Source organism: Schistocerca americana, chromosome 6 (assembly GCF_021461395.2).
Source record: "Schistocerca americana isolate TAMUIC-IGC-003095 chromosome 6, iqSchAmer2.1, whole genome shotgun sequence".
Taxonomy (NCBI): Eukaryota; Metazoa; Arthropoda; class Insecta; order Orthoptera; family Acrididae; genus Schistocerca; species Schistocerca americana.
This window is the reverse complement of record NC_060124.1, coordinates 102,808,634-102,836,390: the sequence shown is the minus strand read 5'-3', so window position 1 is coordinate 102,836,390 and position 27,757 is coordinate 102,808,634. Positions and strand designations below refer to the sequence as shown.

The 27,757-nt window shown below is 39.0% G+C and overlaps 2 protein-coding genes across 2 annotated transcripts in view; one reads left to right on the top strand and one right to left on the bottom strand.

The window, feature by feature from the left end:
- The window catches only part of LOC124619468 (WASH complex subunit 3), a 54,806-nt gene extending 45,186 nt beyond the window's left edge, over window positions 1–9,620 (bottom strand). The window contains exon 1 of the mRNA XM_047145868.1: window positions 9,470–9,620. Coding sequence (XP_047001824.1) covers window positions 9,470–9,520 — 51 coding nt within the window. The 5' untranslated portion in view covers window positions 9,521–9,620. The remainder of the gene's footprint in view (window positions 1–9,469) is intronic.
- A 16-nt stretch (window positions 9,621–9,636) lies between these two features.
- LOC124619467 (transportin-3) overlaps window positions 9,637–27,757 on the top strand; it is a 205,794-nt gene continuing 187,673 nt past the window's right edge. Inside the window, exons 1-3 of the mRNA XM_047145867.1 lie at window positions 9,637–9,905; window positions 10,054–10,257; window positions 10,354–10,578. Coding sequence (XP_047001823.1) covers window positions 9,789–9,905; window positions 10,054–10,257; window positions 10,354–10,578 — 546 coding nt within the window. The 5' untranslated portion in view covers window positions 9,637–9,788. The remainder of the gene's footprint in view (window positions 9,906–10,053; window positions 10,258–10,353; window positions 10,579–27,757) is intronic.

Genomic DNA, 27,757 nt, shown 5'->3' with positions numbered 1-27,757 from the left:
TTGATAATTGTTTAGAATATGGAGTTTTTCTTAGAGCACTAAATGCTGCTACAATTATACCAATCTAGCAAAAGGAGGACATAATAAATCTGCTCCAAAACTGCTGCCTATTATCTACCGTTCACTTTTCTACAAAGTTTTTGAGTCTCTTATGTACAACCATCTTTAGCTGTAATCAAGTCCTTTTTAAGCAGCAGGAGACACCTCAATTAAAAACACATGCTCTTCGAACAAGGAAGTTCGGACTGGTGTGTCACTGGGCTCAGGCCTTGGTCCAATTCTTTTCATCGTTGCAATTTCTGGTTTATCATCTAATGTAGGAGCTAATTCAGTAACATGTTATGCAGACAATGACACTGGTCAATATACACCACAATACTGTGGAATTGCATCTACGAATTCAAGAAAAATTAATTGGTTTCCATCTAATGAACTCCTTTATTATCCTAATAAAACATAGAAATTAATCCCAGGATTAACTAAAGATCTAAAAAAACAAATCAGTTAAATCTTTTGGCTTTCACACTGATTTTAATTTAGATGGGGAGGAGCATATTAGTCATGTCTGCAACAGAATAGCTTGGGTATGCTGTCTAATTTGGGAATAGACAGACACAGTCACTTATGAGTGTCTGAAGATGACATTCTCTAGTCTTTTCTAGGCACATATCTCGTTCAGCATACTAAAATAGGGACATTCTTGTTATGTCATTGATATTTGGAAAATTAGAAGAAGAAGAAGAAGAAGAAGAAGAAGAAGGAAAGTAATCAGAATAATGAGAAAACTGAATCCTAAGGAACAATGCTGTCCCCTTTTTAGCAAGCTGAAGATGCTGAATGTTGCAAATCTACATACCTCTGCAGAATTACTTTATATCAATAACAGTTTAAGATACATGAGGGGAATATACACCATCCCAACACCAGAGGCAAACTGGTCCTCAATGGACAAAGACACACACGGGTAAAGAACGGAACTAACACAAAATAACATGAAACTGTTCGAGTCTCGGTCGGGCACACAGTTTTAATCTGCCAGGAAGTTTCATATCAGCGCACACTCCGCTGCAGAGTGAAAATCTCATTCTGGAAACAAAATAACATGTTTAAATATCTTTAATACACTTCCAAAATCTGCTTGGTCCTTCCCCTATACAAGAATTAATCCATCCAAATAGATGTTTTCTTAGCAGACAGAACATAGTACATTGTTTTCAAAAGCTAGATTTCAGTTAGAGAAGAGACAGAGCCAAACATAGCACAAGGAGTATGTGAGGGCAGTTGTGTTCATGATACACTGAAGCAACATAGTTACTAATTTCAGTAGGTTATTTGGATTGTACAGATAGACAAAAACACTTCTCTAAATAAATGAAAATTAACATAACTCTAGCCGTCCATTTGGCATTTAATTTATTTACACTACCAGTTTCGATGTTCCATTCCACCATCTTCAGGCCCCTAAACAAATGTAAATTTGGAGGAATCCAGTCTCGTGTGCAGTCATAACAGGAGCCAATATTAAATAACTTCTGTCTGTAGATCTCTGCTTTACATGATGCTATCACTTTGTTCTTCAACCGACAGTTAAACAAAGCTTCAGAGCCTGATGCAATCCCTATTAAATTCTATACTGAAACTCTATACTGAAACAGTAGTTGGAAGAAAGCACAGGTCACACCCATCTAAAAGAAGGTTACTAGAAGTGATCCACAAAACTACTGTCCAATATTCTTGACATTGATTTGTTGTAGAATCTTATAACATATTCTGAGTTCAAACATAATGAGATACTTGAAAATAATTACCTCCTCATTGCCAACCAGCACAAATTCTAAAAACATTGATCATATGAAACCCAACTCACATTTTCCTCACACGAAATACTGAAAGCTTTGGATCAAGACAGTCAGGTAGATGCAGTATTTCTTGACTTCTGAAAAGCATTTGAATCAGAGCGACACTTGTACTTATTGTTAAAAATACAGTCATGGGGTATCAAGTGAAATTTGTGACTGGACTGAAGACTTTTTGGTAGGGGGGGATGCACCATGCCCATGTGGAGTTGCTAGTCTCCTATTGGGCAGCTTCCCAGGTGGCAAGCCAGGCAATGTTCACTAATATGGTGGACACTGGGGAAATAAAATACCCAGGACAGACCAGAACTAGCAAACCACAGCCTTGTGGCTGGAAGTTGGGTCTCCAAAGGCTAAGGGAAAAAATCCTGAATAAAAATTACATGTCTACTGGTAGAGATTTGATGTAGGGTTGACAGCCACTCTGCAGAATATACCTGTTACGAAACTTCAACAAAGAAAAGCCGCATGGATAAAGGATGATGGACGTGGCATGGACACGATTGTGGAGGAAGGGTAACCAAATGATGGAGACAAGAAAAATAAGAAAAGAAAGAAAAGCAATATAAATCAAAAATCGGATTTATTTATCGGTACTTGGAAAGTGAGATCACTATACTGCCCAGGAGCCTGGAAAGTGATGCTAGAACAAATAATGAACCTGAAGTAGAGCATCATAGCATTACAAAAATTAAGATGGACTGGGAGTGGAATCCGAGATAAGAAAGAAGCAAACATATTTTATAGCTGTAGTCAAAGGAACCATGAGTTCAAGACAGGATTGGTGTTACATCACCATCTAAATCACTTGGTAATAGGATTCAACCTCATAAACCCAAGACTATCAAAACTTAGGATAGAAGGGAAATTCTTCAGTTCCTCCACAATTCAAGCTCATACACCAACTGAAGAATCAGAGGATTATGAGAAAGAAGCTCTCTACAAATCTCTGGAAAGACATTATGATGAATGCCCAGGATATGATACAAAACCCCAGATGGAGACCTAAATTCCCAGGTGGGAAGAGAACAAATCTGTAGACCAAATGGAGCTATGTACAGTAAACATGCCATAAGCAATGACAATGGGACACAATTGATGCTATTTGCAACATCCAGAAACATGGTGGTAGGCTCCACATTGTTCTCAAACAAGGAAATACATCAAGGAACATGGACAGCACCAGATGGAAATACAAAAAATCAGAGTGACCACATACTAATTGACGCAAGGATATAAGGAGTTTAAGATGTCCAAATATATACACAGATGACTTCCTAGTTTGAGCATGGATGAGGGCAAGAATATTTAATGCAGTGAAAGGAACTCAGCCCAGGACACAGAAATATTATATCACAGCTTTAGAATTCAAGGAAGGAAGGGAACAATACTAGGAGAGATTAATTCAGGCCTTTGAAAACACTGGAGAATGTAACAACATTGATGAGCCATGGGGAATTATAAAAAAAAGACAGTGCAGATAGCAGCAAATAAGATACTTGGGAACAGTGTGCAGCAAACAAGAACCTCGTGGTTCAATACCAAATGTGGAGGAAAAAAAAAAAAAAAAAAGGCATACAGAAGGACATTATTACCACATTGTATCAGAAGGATAAGGGAAGAATATAATGAAAAACAGATAATTGGAAAAAGGTCCGATCAAAGGAAAAAGAGGGAGTGCGTGTAGGCAAATTTTGAAGGAATCGAACTTCTGAGAAGTGGAAATGAGGCAAGGAAATTTTATACAGAAGTGAATAAAGCACAGAAACCTTTCAGGAGCAGAACAAGTTTAATAAAAGATGAGAGAGGTAAATTATAGAGGTGTTGCTGCTTTGATAAACTCCTTAATCCAAGACCAGTTGTATCAAGGAACCCAACAGAAACACAGGAGGAAGAAAACCCAGATAACAGTGTGAACCCACTGAATTTAGAAGAGGCGAGAACTGCAATGAGGAAACTAAATAACAACAAGGCAGCAGGAATGAATGGCATTCCAGCAGAACTTCTCAAGCAAGGAGGCTCTAAATTGGAAAGAAACATCCTGAAACTGGCTAATCTAATGTGGGAAGTAGAGAAAATGCCTCAAATATGGAAAGAGGGAATTATATGCCCTTTATATTAGTAAGGACACCAGATGAATGCAGTAACTACAGAGGGACCACACTGCTTAATCTGGGATATAAAAGCCTCTCTAACATACTGTATGATCAACTCCATCCAATAATACAGAGGGAAACAGGGCTGTATCAGTATGGATTTATCCCCAGTAAGTTAACTATCAACTAGACAAATTCCGGGAAAAACAAAGGAATATGGGCTTGGAGTGTATCATCTTTTCATTGATTTTAAAGCAGTGTACAATAGTATAGAACAACAGCAAATATATCAAGCTCTAGGAGAACTGGGCATTTAAAAAAAAAAAAAACTACTTGAGGAAAGTTGTCCAATAGGCTGGAAATTAAAAATGGGATATACTAAAGTGAAGCATTGGCATGTCTCCTACTCCTCGCCGCCCTGGAGAAGGTGATGAGAAAAGAAGAATTTTGAAGTCATCTAGGCTGAGGTGGGCTGGACATGTGACAGAGATGAATGATACAGAAATACCAAAAAATATTTTACAAAGAAAGCCAGGTGGGCAGAGGGAATGTGGTTGACCGAAAACTAGATGGGAGGACAGAGTCATAGAAGACCTTTTTGGAAGATGGGCTACTGGAGTTGGAAAATGCTAGCAAGGAACTAGGATAAGCTGAAGGCAATAATTGAAGAGGCCAAGACTCATCATGAGTTGCAGAGCCGCAGAAGAAGATGCAGCATGTTATCCTGGATGAAGAGTCACTGTCAGATGTAGAAGTACTTTCAGGTGTGCCCATGGAAGTGTGTTGGAACCCTTGTTGTTCATGTTGTACATTAACTTGTGGGTAATGTGAATAGTAACCTCTGACTTTTTGCAGATGGTACAGTTATCTATAACGAAGTCTGAAGAAAGCTGCATAAATATTCAGTCAAATCTTGATAATATTTCAAAGTGGTGCAAAGAATGGCAACTTGCTTTAAATGTTCAGAAATGAAAAATTGTGCAATTCACAAAATGAAAAATAGTAGTACCCTATGACTATAAAATCAATGAGTCACAGGTGGAATTGGCCAACTCACACAAATACTTGGGTATAACGATTTGTACAGATAGGAAACAGAATGATCACATAGGCTCAGTGATGAATAGAGAGGGGGGTTACACTTCGGTTTATTGGTAGAAAACTGGGGAAGTGCAATCAGTCCACAAAGGATATTGCTTACAAGTCACTCAAGTGAACCAATCCAGAATACTGCTGAAGTGTGTAGGTCCCTTACCAAATAGGACTAATAGAGATATTGAATGTCTACAGAGGACGGCGCGAATGACCACAGGTTAGTCTTACAAGTGGGAGAGTTTCACAGAGATGCTAAAGAAAATGAACTGGCAGACTATAGCAGACAGATGTAAACTATATGCTTTAATTCTTCCAGTACAGTGACTTGAAAACTTACATTAAGAAACCTACCCATCACTAACCTTTCTTAACCTCTGAAGAGAACTTTTCTTTCTCGCATAATAAATTAATCATAATGTTAAAATAATATCCTGCTGAATATTAAATAACTGTCTTTTTCTGTATGTCTTCATTTTTAAAGAGAACATGGTCAGGAAAAATAAAGAGAGAGAATTTTTAAGTAAACTGAAAAGTAATCTCAGGAACTGTTCATGTATTCAGACGAATAGTCTAAAAACTATATTTGCTTTGAGGAATATTAAAAAGCAGGTGATATTAATAAATTGTTGTTATTATTATTATTATTATTATTATTATTAACTGTCACTCATACATTTCACGCTGCGTTTGAGAACAATGTTTGTATCAGCATCATACAGAAGTTTTGTTCTACACCAGACCACAGCCTAAAAACCTGGACAAGTAAGTTGATTATTATAAAACATTCTTGAAAATGTCAGAACAGAGTAAGAACTCTAATTTCAAGGAGTTCCTCAAACAAAGACAGAAGTTTTTAAAACTCAAGTTCTTCCTCAGTGCTGATTGATCCAACAAGAAAACTGGGAATTTTTTATTCATAGATGTTCACAGTTAGTTGTCTGTATACAATTTGGATTTTATTGCATTGCTTAAATACCTTAAAAAGTTCTCAGAAAAGCACTATCTCCATATTGAGCTAAGACATGTGATCAATATAAACAGTATTTCATTAATTTGTCTTTACATCTTATTATTTGCAATATTCAAAGTAGCTCATAGAATTTCTAAAACATTAAAATACAAGAATAGAAAGTGTGACGTATTAGAAACTATAGATAGATCACACGACATAATTTGGAAAATCCACTGCTTGGAATCAATGAAGCACTATAGTTCAGCTATTTTTGTAGTAGCCTTGATTATTGCCATATGTCTTTTAAAAAAATGAAGAAACAGTTTATTTTGCATATTTCCAGTGACTAATAATATATGGAATAATTTTTTAAGGGAAAATCAACTTACGGACAGAATATTTTCAGAATATGTAAGTGTGTTAAGAATTGTATCTTGCGTCATATTCTACAATATTCTGTAGAGACCTCCTAAAAAAAACACCCTTGGTATTTTGACAGTTACTTCACAAAATACACATTCATTAATGCCTTGCCTTTTGTTATCATCACTATTTCTGTTTTCTTAAACAACAGTGACAAGCTAGGACTATAAACAGATCTACTAAGCATTTAAGGGTTTACCAGCAGGAAAGGAATCAGGTAAGGGGTTCAGATTTATTTAACAATCTGCTTGAGCACATTAAATGTTATTAGGCAATGAGATGGAGTTTTAACTCTCAATTTAAAATAAATAAATAAATAAATAAATCTGTTAAGCAATTCCTACACAACAGAAGACCATCATCACAGAAACTAAAATTTAATGTTTCAGGTTATTTTATAGTTAGAATTAGCACTATATTAGAGTACTAACTAGAATAAACAGTGTAATACTGTAGTCTTTTGTAACAAAGTCATTTCGTTATATTTCACGTGAATAAATAAACATCTTTGACTTTTTTCCACACCCCAGAAACCACTCTCCACAGGATCCATGGATTTATTTCGTGGTTTAGTTTGGTTTCAAAGGAAGCAAAGTTAATAATAAATTTCTGACCTGAATGACTGGCATCCAATTAACACACAGGACGAAAAATAAAATAAAAGAAAGAATCACAACACCATTTCACAGAAACGAATATGAGCATGTGATAAGTCATAACTTCTGCTACTTGACTCATTCATTCAAACTGGCAGGTTAAATGGAAGAGAGGGGCTGAGAAGATAGTGTGTCAAAATTTCTGCTTGCAAGACATGAAGATTTGGAGCAGCTGTCAATAAAATGAAGAAGCAAGCCAGAGAACAAAATCATCCAACAGTAAATAGAGCTATTTTGGATAAAAATCCTAAGACTAATGTTAAAATTAAAATAAACCTTAGTATTTTTAAATGGGGCAAGACCTACCAGTGGCTTATGCTACGGGTGCAAGGTGTCCCCAATCTTTTTCAACCTGAATGAAATACTGAAAACTTGGAAAGAAATACCAATAGGTCTGTCTGGTATAGACTGAAGTTAGTTAAAAAAAATTGTTTGCAGATGGTCAACAGTTTTACAAGAATGTTATTAAAGTAAAATAGATGAAAATGGCAGTGTTTTACAGAGAAATTTCCAGAGAGATAAAAAACTTGTTCTCACTGACACTGTCTTTGAACAAGTATATAAATCTTGTCACTTATGCTGTCAAATGTGTCTTAAGAATAAATACAATATAGCTAATAGATTATAGCAAAGGGACATTCAAACAACAAACTTGTTATAATTACAAATCATAGCAGAAGTACACTGAAAGACTTAATGTTTGACAGACAGAGGAGCAAAGATATTGGCAAAACACTGAACATAAAGCTGTATTGAAATGCTCTGGCAATAATAAGCAAAAATGAAAGAATTACATTAACAGGATGCCAAGTGTCAGGCAGAGCTTGAAATTATAAATCAAAGTATTTGAAGATGAAGTGGACATTCCTGTGATGTAGGTCAACTCCCACAACCAGAACAACTGGAAGAAATTGTAACTTTGAGTGAAAACTTTAAAATCTGTCCTTAAACCAGTATTATAAAGTACACATTAGAAACTGCATGCTGAACAACACACTGGATGTCAATAAAATATGGAAAAATGATAGACAAAGGATGACAGTGTTTGAAATGTTCTATATGGCTATAAGAATTGTACGAAATGAAGGAATATTACATGAGGTGCATTTGGAAAACTGAAAATAAAAGGAAAGGTAAATACTGAGAAAATCTACAATTACACGAGATTGTAGTGAAAAAGACAGTATAACATTCTCATTCCCTCATCTCCAAAAACCTTTATGGCACAAGTACTTTAGAAGCTCACTGGTAGACAGCAACTAGTTTGCATAACACAGGAGTTGGCAGTTTTTTTTATTTCTTACTCTAGGGGTTGCTCTACTGCTAGTTGTGTCAAGTTTGTTCTAAGATCAGTTAGATTAATCATAAATAACTGTTCATAAAGGGAATGAATTTCTGCCAGCTTTCCCTCAATCAATTTATTCATCTTGTTCCACATCCTTGAAGGTTCTCCACACGATGGGTTCTACGGTATATGACAACGAAAGAATGACCATATTGGCTCTTAAGTTGGACACCACTGTGGCAGTTTATATGGTACCTGCATTGGTGTAGGAACATAATGCAAATCCACACACAAAACTTTCACATGTACTACCCAAGATGACATCAACTTGCTGTCTAAAGCACTGAAACTTTTTTTTAGTGTTCAAAGAGCAGACAAAGGCTGATTTCTACATACATTGGAGTGAGCTCCAAAACACACACACACACACACACTCACTCACTCACTCACTCACTCACTCACTCACTCACTCTCTCTCTATATGCACTGAAAAAATATTAATCCCCATGTCAAACACGTAACATATGAATACCCTGCAGGCACGCTCTGAGGAAACACTGTAGCTACATGAAAAAGTTGAAAAGTGATTCGTTCCAGTTCCACATGTAAATAGAGTAAACAAACGCTTTTCTATTTGTAATCTCACTGGGCTCGTCTGCAAATTCTCTTCCTTCTTATTCAATTCTTGGACAGAGAAATCAATTTCCCACAGAGCTATGAGACTGGTTTATAAAATCGGTTACTGTAATATCAAACAATGTATCCTACATTTACTAGTCGGCCATGTGCGGTTTGACGTTGCGCAGACCCCTTTATCACGCCATGTAAACAAGTATGTAAACTGGACTTCCACAATGTTTAGAGTTCAAATAAGCAAATAGCAGTAGCGGTGGAAAACTTCGTTTCTAACGATGGGTGGGAGATGCCCCAAAACGAGTGACACTGTATTGATAACATTGCAAGTATACGGTTATTTTTGCATTCTTATGGACTGAAATCGTACAACACAAGACCTTATGGACCGACAAATTCGTAAAATACACCGTTTATAATTTCGTGTTGGGTAAATGACTGATTAGACTTGTACTTGGTTAAGAGGCTTTTACCTGGGTGTAATCCACTCCAGGCCCAATAATCGGCAAACCATCAACATCCATTATAATTAATAGAAGAGTAGTAATATATTTAACACATTTGTGTGGTCAAAGAAAAGTATTCATTTTAACAATTGACAGCCCTTAAATCTGCAAGGCAGGACTAAATGCTTTGACCAGCGCCATCTTATTTGTCGTAGTAACAAGTGAGCATGTCAGCCCGTGTTTATAGTAAACTATTAAATTCTTCCGGGAGAAAACCGTCTGAGAAGAATTGAAGTTTAATTGTTCGAGGTGCCAAAGTTTAAAGTTTTATCCTAAAAAATTTGTAATGGAAGTTCTCCCGTCGTTAGATACAGTGTACCAAGCGGTTTTTACACTGTACCATAATCCAGATCCAACAGAGAAAGAAAAAGCATCATCATGGCTTGGAACATTGCAGAGTTCTGTAAGTACTATTATTTTGACTTAAACTGAATATTTTCCTGGTATGGTTTAGGTGGCGTGATGTTTAGGTAATGCTACCTGCATGCTAACTGTGGTAGCGTTTGATACGACCATCATGTTAATGCATTCATTTAAGAGTTGCCTTTCAGGTTTATGCTTGGAAGATAGCTGATGAAATGCTGCAGCAAAAGCGGGATTTAGAATCTTGCTATTTTGCTGCTCAAACAATGCGAACAAAAATTCAAATGTCATTTCATGAGCTTCCGTCAGAAGCGCACAACTCCTTGCGTGACTCGCTCATGGAACACATAAGTCAGGTTACTGACGCAACCAATACAGTCATTGTTACCCAGGTAAGGTATTTACTACATGCCCAGTTTAGAGCCCAAGAATTGCAATGTTGGGGATTATCCATCGATAATGCTCTAGTTTTGTAACTTTACTTTCAGCTTTGTCTTGCTCTTGCGGATCTGGCACTTCAGATGCCATCATGGCAGAAACCTGTGGTGGATTTGATAAGTAAATTTAGCCAAGGGAATGTATGGCCGTTGCTGGAAATTCTGACAGTTATGCCAGAAGAAGTTAACTCAAGATCCTTAAGGCTAGGTGCAAACAGAAGGCATGAAGTGATGCAGGAACTGGGTTCAACAGCGAGCACTGTTACAGAATTCTTGGTGAGTCAATTCAGCATGCAATGGATAAGGAATAATTTGTATGAACAGTGTCTTGAAATCTTTCAAGGCGTGTGTGTTTTAGACGGTGATTAACTTGAAAAATATGTACAAGCTAAATGAGAGGGATGGGACTGAAGTAATAGAAGTACCGCAGAGCTAATTTGATATTTCAGGTATTTTCAGGTGTCAGTAGGTACATTTATATAATGTGAACCCTGTGACCGAAGAATGACATAGTAATCACGAACAAATGAATTTGCAATAATGAATTAGGCCTTCATTTATATTTTTGCTATTGCACTCCTGTGGCTGTATTGCTTCCGGCATGAAACAACTGTTGTATTATGAGCCAAAGTTATTATTTGTATTTGTTTTCATATTTTGTACAGTGCCTGAAAAGATCACAACATATACATAATGCTCATGTTGCTATTTGTTGTTGTGTATTAGAATACAACAAATTTGTTTCCATACACTATGGTTAGTTTTTCCTGAAATTTCAACTCTGTGGTAACTGACAAACAGCTAACTACAGACATGATATTGCACTCTACCAAGCTGCAAATGTGGTGAATACCATCCACACTCTTGCCAGAAATGGCATTGTTTTGAGTTGTGCAAGAAGTGAATGCAATATGTGAGGGCTCAGATGAATATGTAAAATTTTACTCATAGCAGCAGCAGCAGCAGCAGCATAGTGTGCTGATGTTGGGAAAGACTAGCCATGAAGTAAGTGATCAATGCTGTTCTTGCTCTATTGTTGATGGGCATTTGTATGTAACCTCACACTCAGTAAATTAATTATCCTTGTAAAGTGAACATTTTGTAACAAAACGTGTGCATTACTATGAATTTCATGTAATTCACTGCATTGATTAGTCCTTGCCAACATAAGCTCAGTACGCTGCCACTATCAGAAATAAAATTTAACTAATGGGCCCCTCTGTGATGGGGACAGTCACTGACTAAGCATGTTCACAGAACATGTCAGTAGTAAATTGCTTACCCAATGCCAATGAATTGCTTTCCTCAGCATAAGTACACAAATTACTGTACACTAATACTCTAAGCATTTTGTGTCAGAATAATACCATCTACAATTTTCCAAAAATTTTGTTCCTTCTATTGCTAATGTTGTTGTATTTCTTTTTCCATGAATAAATTTGTGACAGAATTAGGTGTTGGGAAGTGATCACACTTTTTTACTTTGACCGAAAACTAGCTGTCCTTGAGTTCACTCAACAAGTTTCAGAAAGTTAAAATTGTAGCCTATGGTTTCCAGTCTTATTTACAGTGACTGGTTTGTTTTCTGAACAGTGTAGGTACCGATAAACACTTTTATGGGTGCCACCAAGGCTCCTGCAAAGCTGTATTTTTCTGCTATTAGTTTAGACTATTTCGTTGTCATCTGGCAGGCGTGAAAACTTGATAAACTTTGTTCTTTGAGGAGTCATTTCACAGTGATATTGGATTTGTCATTATAATACAATATGCTAGGTCACACAATTTTTAAAACAAGTTGCAGGAAAATTGTTTTATAGCAAAGTCGTTTATCAAAGCACTGGAGGCCAACTTAAAGCAGATTTTGCATTTTGAATGTGTACAAGTGAGAGACTTATCTTACAGTTCTAGTACTGTAATTTAATGGAGGAAATAGGTAAATTATGAAATTGGGATGCCACTACCAAAACTGTTGAACACTTCCATCCTAAACATTTGGACAAAGGTAAGGCAGTACACTTAAGTTAGAAACTGCTTATAATGCTGTGATTGTAAGGTCAAAACGTAACATTCTGGGTTATGCTTAATCCTTTTGTCAGGATTTCATTCATTTCCTTATGTCCAGTGCTCCCTTTTGATTCAGAGAGTGACATTTATTTGTCTCTTTGCAATCTCTTACAACATTTTATACCCATTTTACTTCATCTTTAACTTCCAGATGTGGATATTGTCTGCAAACTCTGTTGTGGTATTGTAAATTTGGTAGTGAGACTCTTTGGGACTTTGTAGAGGCTTAAATTATAGGAGAATGTATTAGTTTTTGTTGCTCTCTACTACTTTCATAAGTTTGTTGTTTGTTATATCCATAAGATCCTGAGTGCTGCAAAGAGAATCATTGTTTAACCAGTCCATTGTTAGACCCATACATAAAATTCATCATTCTTGATAGAAGCAATATCTGAGGAACGATTTAAGAAAGCAGATAATGGATGTAATACATTCCTTGTCTGGAAAAGTTATTAGTACCCAACTGCTGATGTTAAATCATTCACAGCCCAAGGGAGTGAGACTAGTTTTGTTTAAATAAGTATTTGACACATGCTAGTCGATCAATACTACTGCACATCCTGTGGCAGTTGTTGATACCTTGCCAGCTGGAGTGGCTGAGCGGTTCTAGGCACTTCAGTCTGGAAACTCGTGACCGCTATGGTCACGGGTTCGAATCCTGCCTTTTGCATTGCTGTGTGTGATGTCCTTAGGTTGGTTAGGTTTAAGTAGTTCTAAGTTCTAGGGGACTGGTGACCTCAGACATTAAGTCCCTTAGTGCTCAGAACCATAGGAATCATTTGTTGATACCTTGACTGCACAAGCTTGCATGTTGCAGAGAACTGTGATCATGGCTACAGTGTCTGGATCATGAAGATGATACTGGGTTCTGGAAGAAAACTGCCCACCCATAAATTGAGTAGTTACAGGATGAGCAAGTATCAATGCAAAGAAATTGGTTGATATGTAGCCCATTGGAAAAATCTGCTGCACCTTTCTGTATTATGTTTGCACATACATCTTGGACCCTGTCTAGTGGCTATATCTTACCATCAGTTCGTAGAACCAAGCTCGACAGCCACAACAAAATACCTCTCCTAGTGGCCTGAATGGGCCTCTACTTTCAACAACAGTCGACAAAATAATGAGGTTTGGGCAGCAAACCCTTCAAATCGCTACTCTAAAGCTGAAAATTGCCTCTGACTATGCATCAGATCTTTTTTCCCAGAAACGTGCATCTTGTTTGCATTTAACTTCTGCTCGTGTTTGATGAGTCGACTCCCAGGCTGCCACAATAGCAAGATCAGGAGGCATATGGAACCAGTAAACATCTCTGAGGTCCCCCAATGGCAACTGCTAGTATGCGGGTGGAGTTAATTCTTGCACTTGCGTAAAATTTACGTTTGTAATTGTTAGACTTCGGTTATGTCTGTTTAGTTTTTGGATCTGCAAGACAATACTGTTTCACTGTCTCTCAGGAGGACACTGGACTTTATACATGGATTTAGAAAAACATTCCCAGAGCCAACCTGTGCATTGAGACTACTGGTCTTACTTGCCATATGCTGACAACTTCTCCTTTTGTGTTATGCATAGGTAGTTTCTATCTGTGCCCTCTTTTGTGATTGTTGCTGCTCTGCAATCCACAACTGGAAGTTTCTTAGCTACACTCAGGGTTTGAAACAATTTACTGTCCAAACACAGGAATATGTAAAGGAACCTCACTGTAGTTTCTCTATTTTGTAACCTGGTTGGAATGAGTCGCCATAAGCTCTCAGTAAATGTGGACATTACAAGATGCAGATAGTTACAGATTTTTGCAAGTGTATTTGAGTAGTTATTTAGTAATGATTCAGTTATGTATATATATCTTTCAATGAATTTAAAAATGGGGATTACAGAAGTGTCCAATTCCACCCGTCTGCTTTGACCCATGACATCATCAATATGGTGGAAATGGCTATTGTAAGCATCTCGAAATTGGCGCCTACGATGTCACTACATACACACGGCAACAAACACGAAAATACTTATAAATAAGACAATAACATCTCTCTCCAAAAATACAATCAAACTAACGGGACAACCACAGGAAATTAGGGGTTTTAGGTTGAGGACAAGCTAAATATAATAGGGGGAAAAAAAGAAAAAAAATGCCGGAGTCTGACACTTCCCTTGACCTATATAGGTCAACCACAGGTAACGATACCAAAACACCAATACCTACAACTAAAACTATGAAAATTGGGATAGGACATTTCCCTTGACCTACATAGGTCTACCCCAGATAACGATACTAAAACACCAACACCTACAACTACGAAAATGGGAATCTGTCATTTCCAGTGACCTATATAGGTCAACCACAACTATTGATATCAAAAAAACCAACACTTACAACTACAAAAAATAAAACCAAAACCACAACCTCAAAAAATCCACAAATCAAACTTCCCTACATAAATTAAAACACATTGAGTACACAATAAATACACAGAACATCACAATTCGAGAAGACAGGGGAAAAAAATTACTTACCACAAACAAATTCCAGTGCTGCAAACTAGGTCGGCCATCCGAAACCCCCGCCCCCAACACACGCACAAATTAATTGTCTTAACCACACTACAAACAACAAATTAATAACACCTAACGAAAACCCCAAACACACAAACAAACAAAATTGATAACCCACTGAAATAATTTCCAAACCTTATGTTTGGAATTACAAATACTGCCGGCTTCACACACACACACACACACACACACACACACACACACACACACACACCACCACCACCACCACCACCACCACCACCACCAGAGGGTACCATGAAACACAAGAAGATGACATCTACAAACACAACCAACTCAAAATCACCGTGCCGTGACATCACACACAACAACACCCTTACATCACGGGTCAAACTAGACAGGTGGAATCAGACGTTTCCATTGACCCTAAAAATGTGGAATTGCTGACTGTCATCATGTGTGTCACTTTCTTTTTGCGATTTGCCTCCATGTTATTGAGAATAAATTGTCCTTGGCAGTCCTTAAACTACATATGGAAACAAACACTCCCACCCACCTCAGTGTTAAGTGGTAAACTCTTAACCCTCGAGCAGGCATGCCTGTGAATAAAATGGCCCAGTCACAAATAACATTGTTTTGCCCTGTTCCATTGTTTTACAGTTGTGAGCCCGATACCTATTCGTTCATTATAGCTTCAGCTAACACAGTAATAAGCTGTGTTGTCACATGTTCAAGTGAGCAGCGCCGGCCGAAGTGGCCGTGTGGTTAAAGGCGCTGCAGTCTGGAACCGCAAGACCGCTACGGTCGCAGGTTCGAATCCTGCCTCGGGCATGGATGTTTGTGATGTCCTTAGGTTAGTTAGGTTTAACTAGTTCTAAGTTCTAGGGGACTAATGACCTCAGCAGTTGAGTCCCATAGTGCTCAGAGCCATTTGAACCATTTTTTTCAAGTGAGCAGCAGTAATACAAAGTAAACAGCAAGCTAGGTGGGAAAAAATTACAATGCAAAAAGAAAGAAGAAAGGCACAGATTCTGAGCTGTCAGCTGAATTCCACAACGAGGCAGTTATCTAAGAGGTAATCAAGAGCCCATGCAACTGTGCTGTTTAATGATTTGTGTGGGTCATTACTGTGGAGTAACACTTGTGTGTGGCAGCAGAGATAAAGTGAGAGGTTTATTTTGTGTGTTTAATTAAAGTGATTTAGCTCATATAACATTAGATTATTTTATTTTTGTTTAATTAAACTAAGATAAAACTACAATTTTCTTCATGTGTGTTTACATTGGTGACATAAAGACAGCTATTCTTAACCTGTGTGCAAAGTGCTCCATGCCCAGGTTCGTGTTATGTAAGACAGTATGCTTGCTCGAGGGTTAAGATAATCTTTAACTAGCAGTTGTTTGGTTCAGGTGAACACATGTTCATGAGCCATGTGTTCTTAAGTGATTGCTGTTGTTCATGGTGATGGGATGTTCAAGAATTTGGAGAGAAGAATATTGGCTGGATTCCTGGGTTGTGAAACAAATAGGTCACCAGGTACAGATGGAATCCCAGTTCAGTATTACAAAGGGTGTTCTATGGTATTGGCTCAGCTTACATTTATCGTGAATCTGTCACCTAGCACAAAGTCACAAGTGGCTGGAAGAAAGCGCAGGTGACTCCTAAGAAGGGTAAAAGAACAGGCTTGCAAAATTACGGATCAATATCCTTAACATGGTTTGCTGCAGAGTTCTTAAACATATTCTCAGTTTGAATTTAATAAATTTCCTGGAGACAGAAAATCTTCAGCCCACAAAATAGTACAGGTTTAGAAAACATCACTCATACGAAACTCAGCTTTCCCTTGGGTCATTCCATGTCATACCAACACAGGAAAATGTAATTTTCAACCTGAATGTCGCCAATTTTTATCAAATTTTGTGTGTGCACTGCACGTGAGGAGAAAATGAAGAATACGAAGTTTCGAATTGTAGCACAAGTACAGCAAAAATAATGGCCACCTGAATTTCTAAAAATGTGCAGAAAATTCAACGAACACTGCTGACAAAAATGGCTTTTACCTCTGTTGTAATAGACATAGGCCTGTGAATCAGGTAATTTTGCAAAGAGCTAAGAACAGACTTTCAAATGATGTCAGTCTTCACCATATGCAAACAATGTACATAATTAATTAGGTCAGTGACCTTGATGTTGGATATCTCAACATATCTCACCTTCAGAATTTAAGAAAAAAATATTTTTTACTTTATGTTGTACTAGACAACATAGTAAAAAATCAAGTGGGATGATGTTTGGATTAGGAGATATATAGCTAAGTAATATAACAAAGCAATACAAATTGAATGCAGACTGCAACAGGATGACATAAAGCACTGAAAAACATGTTACCTGTTAAATAGATCGGTTGACACCAACACACAGTAAGGTAGCAATATGAAGGGTCCAATAGTAAGCATTTGTAATAGGCAGTATGCACATGTTAATGGTTGATACGATCAGTGGCATAATGATAGACCACAAAGTATGTGATACATGTAGGAAAAGATTGACACCGAAACTAGGGTCTGTAGTGATATGGTTGCATTAAATTGCAGTCTGGCATTCCTTGAGACGTCACTGTTGGAAAAGAAGAGGCAGAGAGAAAATACATGCACAGAAAAAGTTCAAGAAAGTTCCAAAGTAAATACGAGAAAATGCAGAGGATCAAACAAATGTGGAATCAGAAATAATAATGCAATTGAAAGAGAGATTCAGTACTAACGCCACAAACAGTGAGAAGATCCAAATATTGATGCTTCTTCTGAAAAGTTGGAGTATTCAAAGGATTGAAAATGAATTTGGAACCACAAACTATTTAGGAAAGAGTTGACACATGATGCCGACTGTCAACACATCCAACACTGTTTTGTTATTATCATTTGTAATACAACACAGCCTAAGTGTTATGTCAGCATGCCAGAACTGCTTACGCATACATTCTTTCATGACATACCTAGGAGTGTTGTATGACAGAAATGGTACTGGTGAAATAACATTCAAAATGTGGGCATCTGCAAATGGAATAACTCTTTGAGCACGTCAGTCTTCTGTGGAAGGTTAATTGAAAAACATTGTCAGAAGATTGAAAAAACCTCCTACTGGCCTTCATTATAGTTACCAAGTGTGAAATTTCAGAAACATCTGAAAGAGACACTTGCTGGCAATGAATACATTGTTATGTGGTTATTGAGATAATTATGCTTTTGTCCTGCATGACAAGGTCCATCCACTGGAACACCGCACAGGCCACCATTCATGCATTTGTTATTTATTATATGCATCCAGAAACCCATGCAATTGATAAAATTAAAGTTATCATTTCAGAAACCTTAAACATGACACTGTAACTGTTCATCTTCCCAACATCATTTGGTTAACTTCATGATATCCCATTTCCATAAAAAACACAAGTACATTTATTTCTTCTCAGAGGGTGCTGCAGCCCAGTACAGGCAACGCAAAAAAAAGGGGGGGGGGGCAAATATATCCTTCCATCAGATTGATTTCAGCATCTGTGCAGAGTGGTATTTCTTTGCCACATCACATGGCAAAGGACCTTGCGATGGTATCACTGGTATCATCGAGAGACTTGCTTCCCCTAGTTTGAATGGTGTTCCAAGAACATTACAATGTGTCACTTTCATTACAAAAATTACAGTAAGCATTATGAGCAGCATCTCTCCTTCAGGAGTGGTATAGCGCAGATTTGTACAATTACAGATACCCACAAGTTCCAGTGTGTTATTTCCACCGGCCATAATAAAATCCAAACAAAGATTTTCTACAATTCACCATACATCAGAAATGAATGTCTAACACAGGTACAATAAGACTCACTAGGTTTGTTGTATTCATGTACGAAAGGCATTGCTGGCTTGGATGTGTTTTGAATGGTGATGAAGATACCAGTGGGATTACAGTAACTTCTACGTCCTCAAGGGCCTTCACCTTTATTTGTATACCACAAGAAACCTGATGTCTGTACTGTGGGCAAGAAAGACATTCTTAGAAGGTTGATGTGAGAACAACAACAGGTCACCAAAATATGCACAAACAGTGTTGTACAAGGTGTCTCAAACCTTTTGTGTCAAATTAAAACAGGTGATAGCGGATCCACACTCACGTATATTGAGGTAGGAAACTAGTGATGGAAATTGTGTATTTATTGTGTTACGGACATACACACCGTACACTGCATGACAACAACATAGCTCGTAGTAATAGTTCAAAGCGATGACCGCCACTCTCAATGCATGTATTGCAACAGTGCATGCTGTTCTGCCGCAGTCTTGCAAAGATGCCGGATGTCTGTTGTACACTGGAACAGACAATGGGTGATAACAGTGTACACCCCTGACCACTAAATGGACATATTGTGCACAGCTTAGGTCATAGCACATGTATCGTGACAACAGCATATATGCACTGTTGCATTAACCTGTGCCACACGCACCCCACTATCCCTGGTGTCAGTCGATCAATCGCATCAGACAGCTTGTGATGTGTCTGTGGTGAGGTGTGTCACTGTGTACGTGACACTTGGTCAGATGGAACGTTACTCATCATGAGAGTTGGCAGCCATGCATTTAATGTAAGGTGTGGCAGGACATAGTGCCCATAAGACACCACGAACGTCAAAGAATGCTTTCACAAAAAGCATCACCCTAGCTGGAAGAAGTTAACCTCTGTGGATACCAACTTATGAGAGACAGGATCATTCACACCACAGAGAACCAGCCAAGATTACCACCAAAGACATGTTCAGACATGAGACTTTGAGGAGATGGTGTTGGATCGTGTGGCTGACTGCTCAACAACAAGCAACTGTCATCTTGCCTGTGAAACACATGCTTCGAAGGATACTGTGTGGAGAGTACTCGTGGAATAAAGAATTTGTGCAAGCACTGGAATCAACAGATTTTGAGCCCCATGTTCACTCCTGTCAGTGGTTCATCCACTGCAGTGCTGTAGTGCCAAAGTTCGTACAGTTTGTATTGTTCATGAATGTGACTTCATTCAGCCGTGATGGTGTTTTCATCAGCCGAAATGACGATGCCTGATGCGACGACAACCTCCACACCACCCACAGTGGTGGCCATCAGCAATGATTCTCTGTCAATGTGTTTGTGAGCATTATGCAAGCTTAGCTAATAGGACCTTATTTGCTACCTCCCCATTTGACTTGTCATGTTACCTGGTGTTCCTGTGAGATGTACCACCACAATTCTTGGATACTGTATATCATGTTGTCTGCAAAAGGATGTGGCTTCAGCACAGCGGTGCACCAGCCCACTTCAAAGTTAGTGTCTGCGAGCACCTGAAAAACATGTGCCTTAATCGTTTGATTAGAAGGAGAGACCCTGTTCCGTGGCTAGCACAATTGCCTGATCTCACACCTCTGGACTTTTTTCTCTGTTGTTACATCAAAACTCCCATAGAAATGGATGAAGACCTGCTGGCTAGGGTCTAAGCTGTCTGTCTCATGGGTCAACACAGACAGGGATCTTTGAGATTGTGCAGCAGAACTTCATCTGTAAAGAAGACCGCATATAGGACACTAGTGCAGCCCATTCATGAGTGCAGCTAGTGTGTTTGGGATCCATACCAGGTCCTATTGAAGGAATACACCAAAGCAATTTAGAAGTGGGCTGCTAGATTTGCTACCGGTAGGCTCAAACAAAGAAGATACTTCAGGAACTTGAATGGAAATCCCTGGAGGGAAGACGATGTTCTTTTAGAGGAAAACTTTTGAGAAAATTTAGGCAACTGACATCTGAAGCTGATTGCAGAATGATTTTTCTGCCACCAACATGCATTTTGCACAAGGGCCACGAATAGAAATTAGAGCTCATGTGGGGGCATATAGATAGCCATATCTCCCTCATTCTGTTTGTGAGTGGAACAGGAAAGGAAATGACTAGTAGTAGTGCAGTGCACCCCCACTGCCACACACAAGTACATATGTAGATATAGATAGTATGACAAATGTAATAACAGTTATGGGCCTTGGTGGTAAATGGATGTTGAGATAAAATATAATGTAGTGAACAAAGCTTGAAGCACCTGCTTCACCACAGTTTTGTCTGGCTTGCTGAGACATTAGGACTCTTTCTGGATAAAGCCTTTTTCCTTATATTCTTGTGGAACCTCTGTGAATCTTTAAGTGTTCTGTTTAATATTCAGAGTAGCACTAACACACAGTCCAACAACAGAAGATAGGAGTTCTGTTGTTGTTGACATAGACCAGAAAAAATCACACCACAAAATGAAAATAGAATTCATATGACTTGTCAGAATGTTCAGAACTGAAAAGAGAGAAGGATCTTTTCTACATCAGGAAGCACTATAGAGGATAGCAAGAACATCCTCATTCGTAACAAGATTCTGAATATTATGCCTGTTAATAGACCCCTTAGCCTTGCCAGGCTGTATGATTTATAATTTGCAAAACATTTTGGCGATGGCCACATTCAACAAACTCACTCCACACTTTTAACTGGAGGAATTGTTCTACATCTACATCTACATTTATACTCCGCAAGCCACCCAACGGTGTGTGGAGGAGGCCACTTTATGTGCCACTGTCATTACCTCCCTTTCCTGTTCCAGTCGCGTATGGTTCGCGGGAAGAACGACTGTCTGAAAGCCTCCGTGCGTTCTCTAATTTTACATTCGTGATCTCCTCGGGAGGTATAAGTAGGGGGACGCAATATATTCGATACCTCATCCAGAAACGCACCCTCTCGAAACCTGGCGAGCAAGCTACTATCACGGTTACCAAATAACCCTGTGACGAAACGCGCCGCTCTTCTTTGGATCTTCTCTATCTCCTCCGTCAACCCGATCTGGTACGGATCCCACACTGATGAGCAATACTCAAGTATAGGTCGAACGAGTGTTTTGTAAGCCACCTCCTTTGTTGATGGACTACATTTTTTAAGGACTCTCCCAATGAATCTCAACCTGGTACCCGCCATACCAACAATTAATTTTATATGATCATTCCACTTCAAATCGTTCCGCACGCATACTCCCAAATATTTTACAGAAGTAACTGCTACCAGTGTTTGTTCCGCTATCATATAATCATACAATAAAGGATCCTTCTTTCTATGTATTCGCAATACATTACATTTGTCTATGTTAAGGGTCAGTTGCCACTCCCTGCACCAAGTGCCTATCCGCTGCAGATCTTCCTGCATTTTGCTACAATTTTCTAATGCTGCAACTTCTCTGTATACTGCAGCATCATCCGCGAAAAGCCACATGGAACTTCCGACACTATCTACTAGGTCATTTATATATATATTGTGAAAAGCAAAGGTCCCATAACACTCCCCTGTGGCACGCCAGAGGTTACTTTAACGTCTGTAGACGTGTTCCGTGACAAACTGAAGTTGAATAATAGTAGGAGATGATGGCCCCAAAAATGTGAAAAAGATGGTGAGAAAAGTAAATGTGTAAGTGCAGGAAAGTGTTATTTGCAACTTACTTACCCTGCCCAATTTGATAAGAGGATGATGTATTTATTCAAAAGATGTGCCATGCGCACCATACAAATTCATATCTTAAATTCCGGAATGTCAGATGTGTTATTGCAGTTCCATTGTGGAAATGGTATCCAGGAAGAGCAGTCCCTAAACAGAAGTCCTTTCAAGGTAATTAGATGATTTACAGTAAAGGGGATGTTAATTTAATGACAATATTATATATATATATATATATATATATATATATATATATATATATATATATATATATATATATATATATATATATATATATATATATATATATATCACACACACACACACACACACACACACACACACCTGCTGTATGTCAGTAGTGCATTTACCCCAAAATTTTCGGGCAATACTGTTTCACTGGCTATTGATTATGGCAGAAGTTAAGATCAGGAGATGTTGCTTATGGAGGAGAAACGGCTTTTTTATCCACAGAAATGTGCATAAATTGCTCTTATGAACACCCTGTTTGGAGCAGTAGTTGTTTGGAGCACTGTTTGTTTGGAGCACTGTTTGGAGCAGTAGTTGTTTGGAGCACATGGAATGGATGGAAATCCAAGAAATAGAAACAAAGCAATGAATTCTTTTTGCTTATGCCAAAAAAAAAATATAAAGCTCTATAATCTCACATGGGCTTTAAGGGAGACAGTAGCTAAAGATAATGCTTCTGTTTAGACAGAAGTAACAGCAGTCTCCAGAAAGCTGCATATGTAAGTGCACATGCAGGAGCACCCACGACAATGAGACTATGACCACCTCTGATCTAGGACCAGGACAAATTGCTAATAATTCAAAGAAAGTAGCTCCAGAGATGCAACATGATGTTATAAAACATAATTTATTAGGATTGCAGTTTGGAGATAATGTTAAGCTCAATATTGCTTTAATCAAAAGTAACGGGTGGGAAGCCTGCTGCTTCGACTGCGAGGAGAGTGGCTGGCCGCATGGCAGCTTCCAGCAATGGAGAGTGTGACTGACCCCTGGCTTGGTGGTGAGAGCCCTGGAAATGCTGGGCGCAGTTCTTGGGAATGTTTGTTGAGATGCTCGTGACCCCTGGAATCGCTGTGGAACCATGGAAACTCTGGGAACTCTAAGACTGTTTTGCAAACCTGGAATGGAGGTGTGTCGGCAGCTGCCAGACATTGTTTTCCTGTCGGCAGTAACAGCTGTGGTTCCCAGTCCGCCATTATATCGGGAAATTCATTTGGAAGTAGCAAGAGAGGCAGTGGGGTGTGAAAGAGGGAGATAGCAGGAACTGAGTGCCCAATGACAGCTTGTTGCTGAGGTTTCTTGTGAAACAGCCAGTTATAAGAGGGCAGAGGCCAAGAGTGGTGTAGTAGACTACAGGAGTGAATTGAGTAGTGAAGACAGTGAGTGTTGGTCCAGAGTTGCAGCCAGTAGTGGAATCGTGAAATGGTGACAGTGGTGTGAGGAGTTGGAAGCAGTTCGGGGAATGAGAGGGCAGTTCAACAAGGACTGGTGGAGAACGGAGAGGCACATTGCTCACTGTCAAAGGTAAAGTGCCTTAGTAAACTGCCTGTAATTTCATCTATGGGTGAGAGCGAATAATTTTGATTGGTTGAAGACTGGAGGACTAGTTGTTTGTGGGTTTTACTAACTCTCAGGAAGAACTGGAAGTGCCTAAGGGTGTAACAGAGGCTAGTTTAACCTTATTTGTCATAGTGTAAAAATGGAGCATTTATTAGGCCATACAGAGACTAGAGGAGACCTTGCATGTCAAAGTGTAAAAGGGTGGAAACAGTTATTAAAGGGCGTGAATTCATATTGAATATACTTTGAATTTATATTGTCATATCACTCTTTAACAGTTACTTTCTCCACCTCTCTCCACACGTAAGTGTTAAATATCATATGTGCTGTCCTTCCTTTTTCAGAGTCCACTGTAATCTTTGTGTGATGATAGGCCAGGCTTGTGTATAGTGTCTGTGTTGGTTTCCTTATGGTTCAACAATCCTTATGAATTGATGCTCGGTCATTGCGATTGTCAGATTCACCACTGATTTCTGTTTAGAATATTTCCCCTTGTCTCATGGAATGAACCTTTTCTAGTGAGGCTGGCAACCCAAAATAATTAGTTACTGTTGTTTGGGGAGAGCTGATATTAAAAGCTGCCAAGAGCTATTGACTTGATTAAATAGTATACATAAGGAAGGACATTGCAATGTACATAACAAAAGCTCTCCTCCATCCCAATAAAAGAACCCCAGGAAACAGGACACAGCCAGAGAAAGCAGCATTGGATAAATGATTACAAGTTGTCCCAGTTTGAATGACTCCATTGTGGACCAGGACACACAAGCAGATGACGTAACAATAACCCCCCTCCCTATCACCCTACATTCCCACCTACTCTCCAAAATCCTGCACACAAAAGTACAGAGGCAAAGAGAAGTTTTTTGATATGAGATAAAATATTGCAATGTAATGTGACTAGTTTTGGAGCTCCTGCATCTCCCTCCGAACTAACCTTGAGCCAGTAGCCGCAGAAATCTACACTGATCAGCCAGAACATTATGATGACCTACCTAATAACTGGTATGTCCACCTTTTGCACAGATAAAAGTGGTGACACATCATGGTATGGAAGCAATGAGGCCTTGGTATGTTGCTAGAGGGAGTTGGCACCACATATACACACACAAGTCACCTAATTCCAGTAAATTCCGGGAAGAGGGGCAATGAGCTCTGATACCACATTCAGTCACATTCCAGATGTGTTATATCGAGTTCAGATGTGGAGAGTTGGGGGGGGGGGAGGGGGGGGCATCACATTAATTGGAAATTGCCACTATCTTCCTCAGATCACTCCATCATATTCCTGGCCTTGTGATATGGCATATTATCTTGTTGAAAAATACCACTGCCTTCAGGAAACATAATAGTCATGAAGAGGTGTATGTGATCTGCAGCCAGTGTGCGATAATCCTCAGTTGTAATTGTGACTTGCACAAACTCCACTGGACCCATGGATGCCCACATGAATGTTCCCCAGAGCATAATGGAACTGCCACCAGTGTGTCTCCATCCCACACTACAGGTGTCGAGTAGCTGTTCCCCTGGAAGACGTCAGTTCACACTTTCCCGTTGGCATGGTGAAGAAGGTATCAGGATTCATCAGACTGTGCAGTGCAGTGCCACAGTGCCAAAATATAGTGCCAGTGGCAATGTGCGTATTTTACTCATAGTTGCCAATGTTGTGGTGTTAAAATTGGCACATGCATTGGTTGTCGGCTGCAGAGGCCCATCGTTAGAAGTGTTTGGTGCACTGTGTGTTCAGACGGATTTGTATTCTGCCCAGCATTTAAGTCTGACATTAGTTCCTTGACAGTTCACTGCCTGCCCTGTTTTACCAGTCTGCCCAGGCTATGATGTCTGACATCTGTAATGAGGGGTATGAGGGGTAGCCACCCAACTCTATGACATCTGGATGTGGTTTTGCCACATGTTGAAGAAACTTGCCACAGCACTCCTCGAGACCCAACAAGTCGTGCAGTTCCCAGAATGCTTGTGCAGAGCCTTTGGGCCATTATAATCTGCCCTTAGTTAAACTCATACAGATTTCACGCCTTCCCCAATCTACACACAGACAGCATGCTCACTGATACTACATGCACTGTGTGTGTATCTGATTTGCAGTCATTCCTCGCCAGGTGAGACTGTTACCACCTGGACAGGTTTGTATCAATAGTAGGTCAGTGGTCATAATGTTCTGGTTAATCAGTGTATATGCCATCTAAAATTACATTTGTGTCTTATATTTTTGAAGATCTAATCCACTTGATGTAGCTGCTCTTGAAGACTTCATTGATCAACATCTCTGCCCTCTCTTCTGGAGACTTCAGTGCTCATCATATGACTGCATATCCATACTCTAGGAATCATGCAGTCAGGAAGTTTCTCCTGCATAATAAGATCTGCTTTCTGAATACTGGGAAGTTGTCACACTTTTTCAGAGTGCAGGAAGTGGCAGACACCCACTGTTCAACCCACTGTTTTTCCAAAAGGGGCAACATCTCCAACACATCACCACTCAAAAGGAGGCTGTGAAAATGGATAATAATCAGAGGCAGAAGGGCACTGTATGTTAATTTGTCATTGTTGAAAGAAGAGTGTGTGTCCATGACGTGATGGATCACATCACTATAGTGATCCATCAGGCTACAGAAGTGTCAGTTCCAAAGTAGTCAGGAAGGATCCCTAGGCTCAAGAGTCCCATGGTGGAATGATGACTGTCAAACTTTAATTATCTTTGCAAAGGTAGTAACACAGGCCAAAAGATGAAAACCTAGAAAGGTTAGTGGTGAAAGGTGGCTGTCATCTGCAGTGGTAGTCCACACACTTAAAAAAATTGCGTATTTTGATGATGTACACACTTTCATCATTGGGAGTCAATTGGGATATGTTGTTTGGATTTTAGTTTGTCAAGTTCAGAGTATGTAAACACCTTGCCCAATGTATGACAACAAGATATAAAAAAATAATGGTGTACTCAGTAACTTGAACATTCCACAGGTTTTGATTTTAGTCATTCCAGTATTTTGCTGAATGAGCTTCTGTGGGATTTCAGTGTGTGTCATGCCTCTTATTATTGTTCCTTCATATGTATGGTTGCTTGATTGTCAATTATTTTCCCTTCATATGTACTCTTCAACATATGTATGGTAGCTTCATTGTCAATGCACTGTTCTATCAGTTGATTCAAACCTGAAATTCCAAGTTCTTGTCCAAGGTGTCATTCAAACAAATGTTGTTGATCAAAGAGACAGTGGCATGATATTCTATTTCAGCCATTGGAGTTGCCACAAGATGTTGCTTTCAAACATTCCAGACAGTGGGTCCTCCTCACATGATAAGAATTCCATTGGTGGACCATCTAGTTGAGATATCACCTCCATAATCAGAGTTAGGGTAGGCAATCAATGTTGAGCCTCCATCAAAAGATATATCATACTTCATAGTTCCTTATAGGAACTGAAAAGTATGTTTCACCATTTTCCAGTGACTTACCTTTGATGTACTACTGTTGTTGTTGTTGTTGTTGTTGTTGTTGTTGTGGCCTTCAGTCCTGAGACTGGTTTGATGCAGCTATCCATGCTACTCCATCCTGTGCAAACTTCTTCATCTCCCAGTACCTACTGCAGCCTACATCCTTCTGAATCTGCTTAGTGTATTCATCTCTTGGTCTCCCTCTATGATTTTTACCCTCCACACTGCCCTCCAATACTCTTGATGCCTCAGAACATGTCCTACCAACCTATCCCTTCGTCTAGTCAAGTTGTGCCACGAACTCC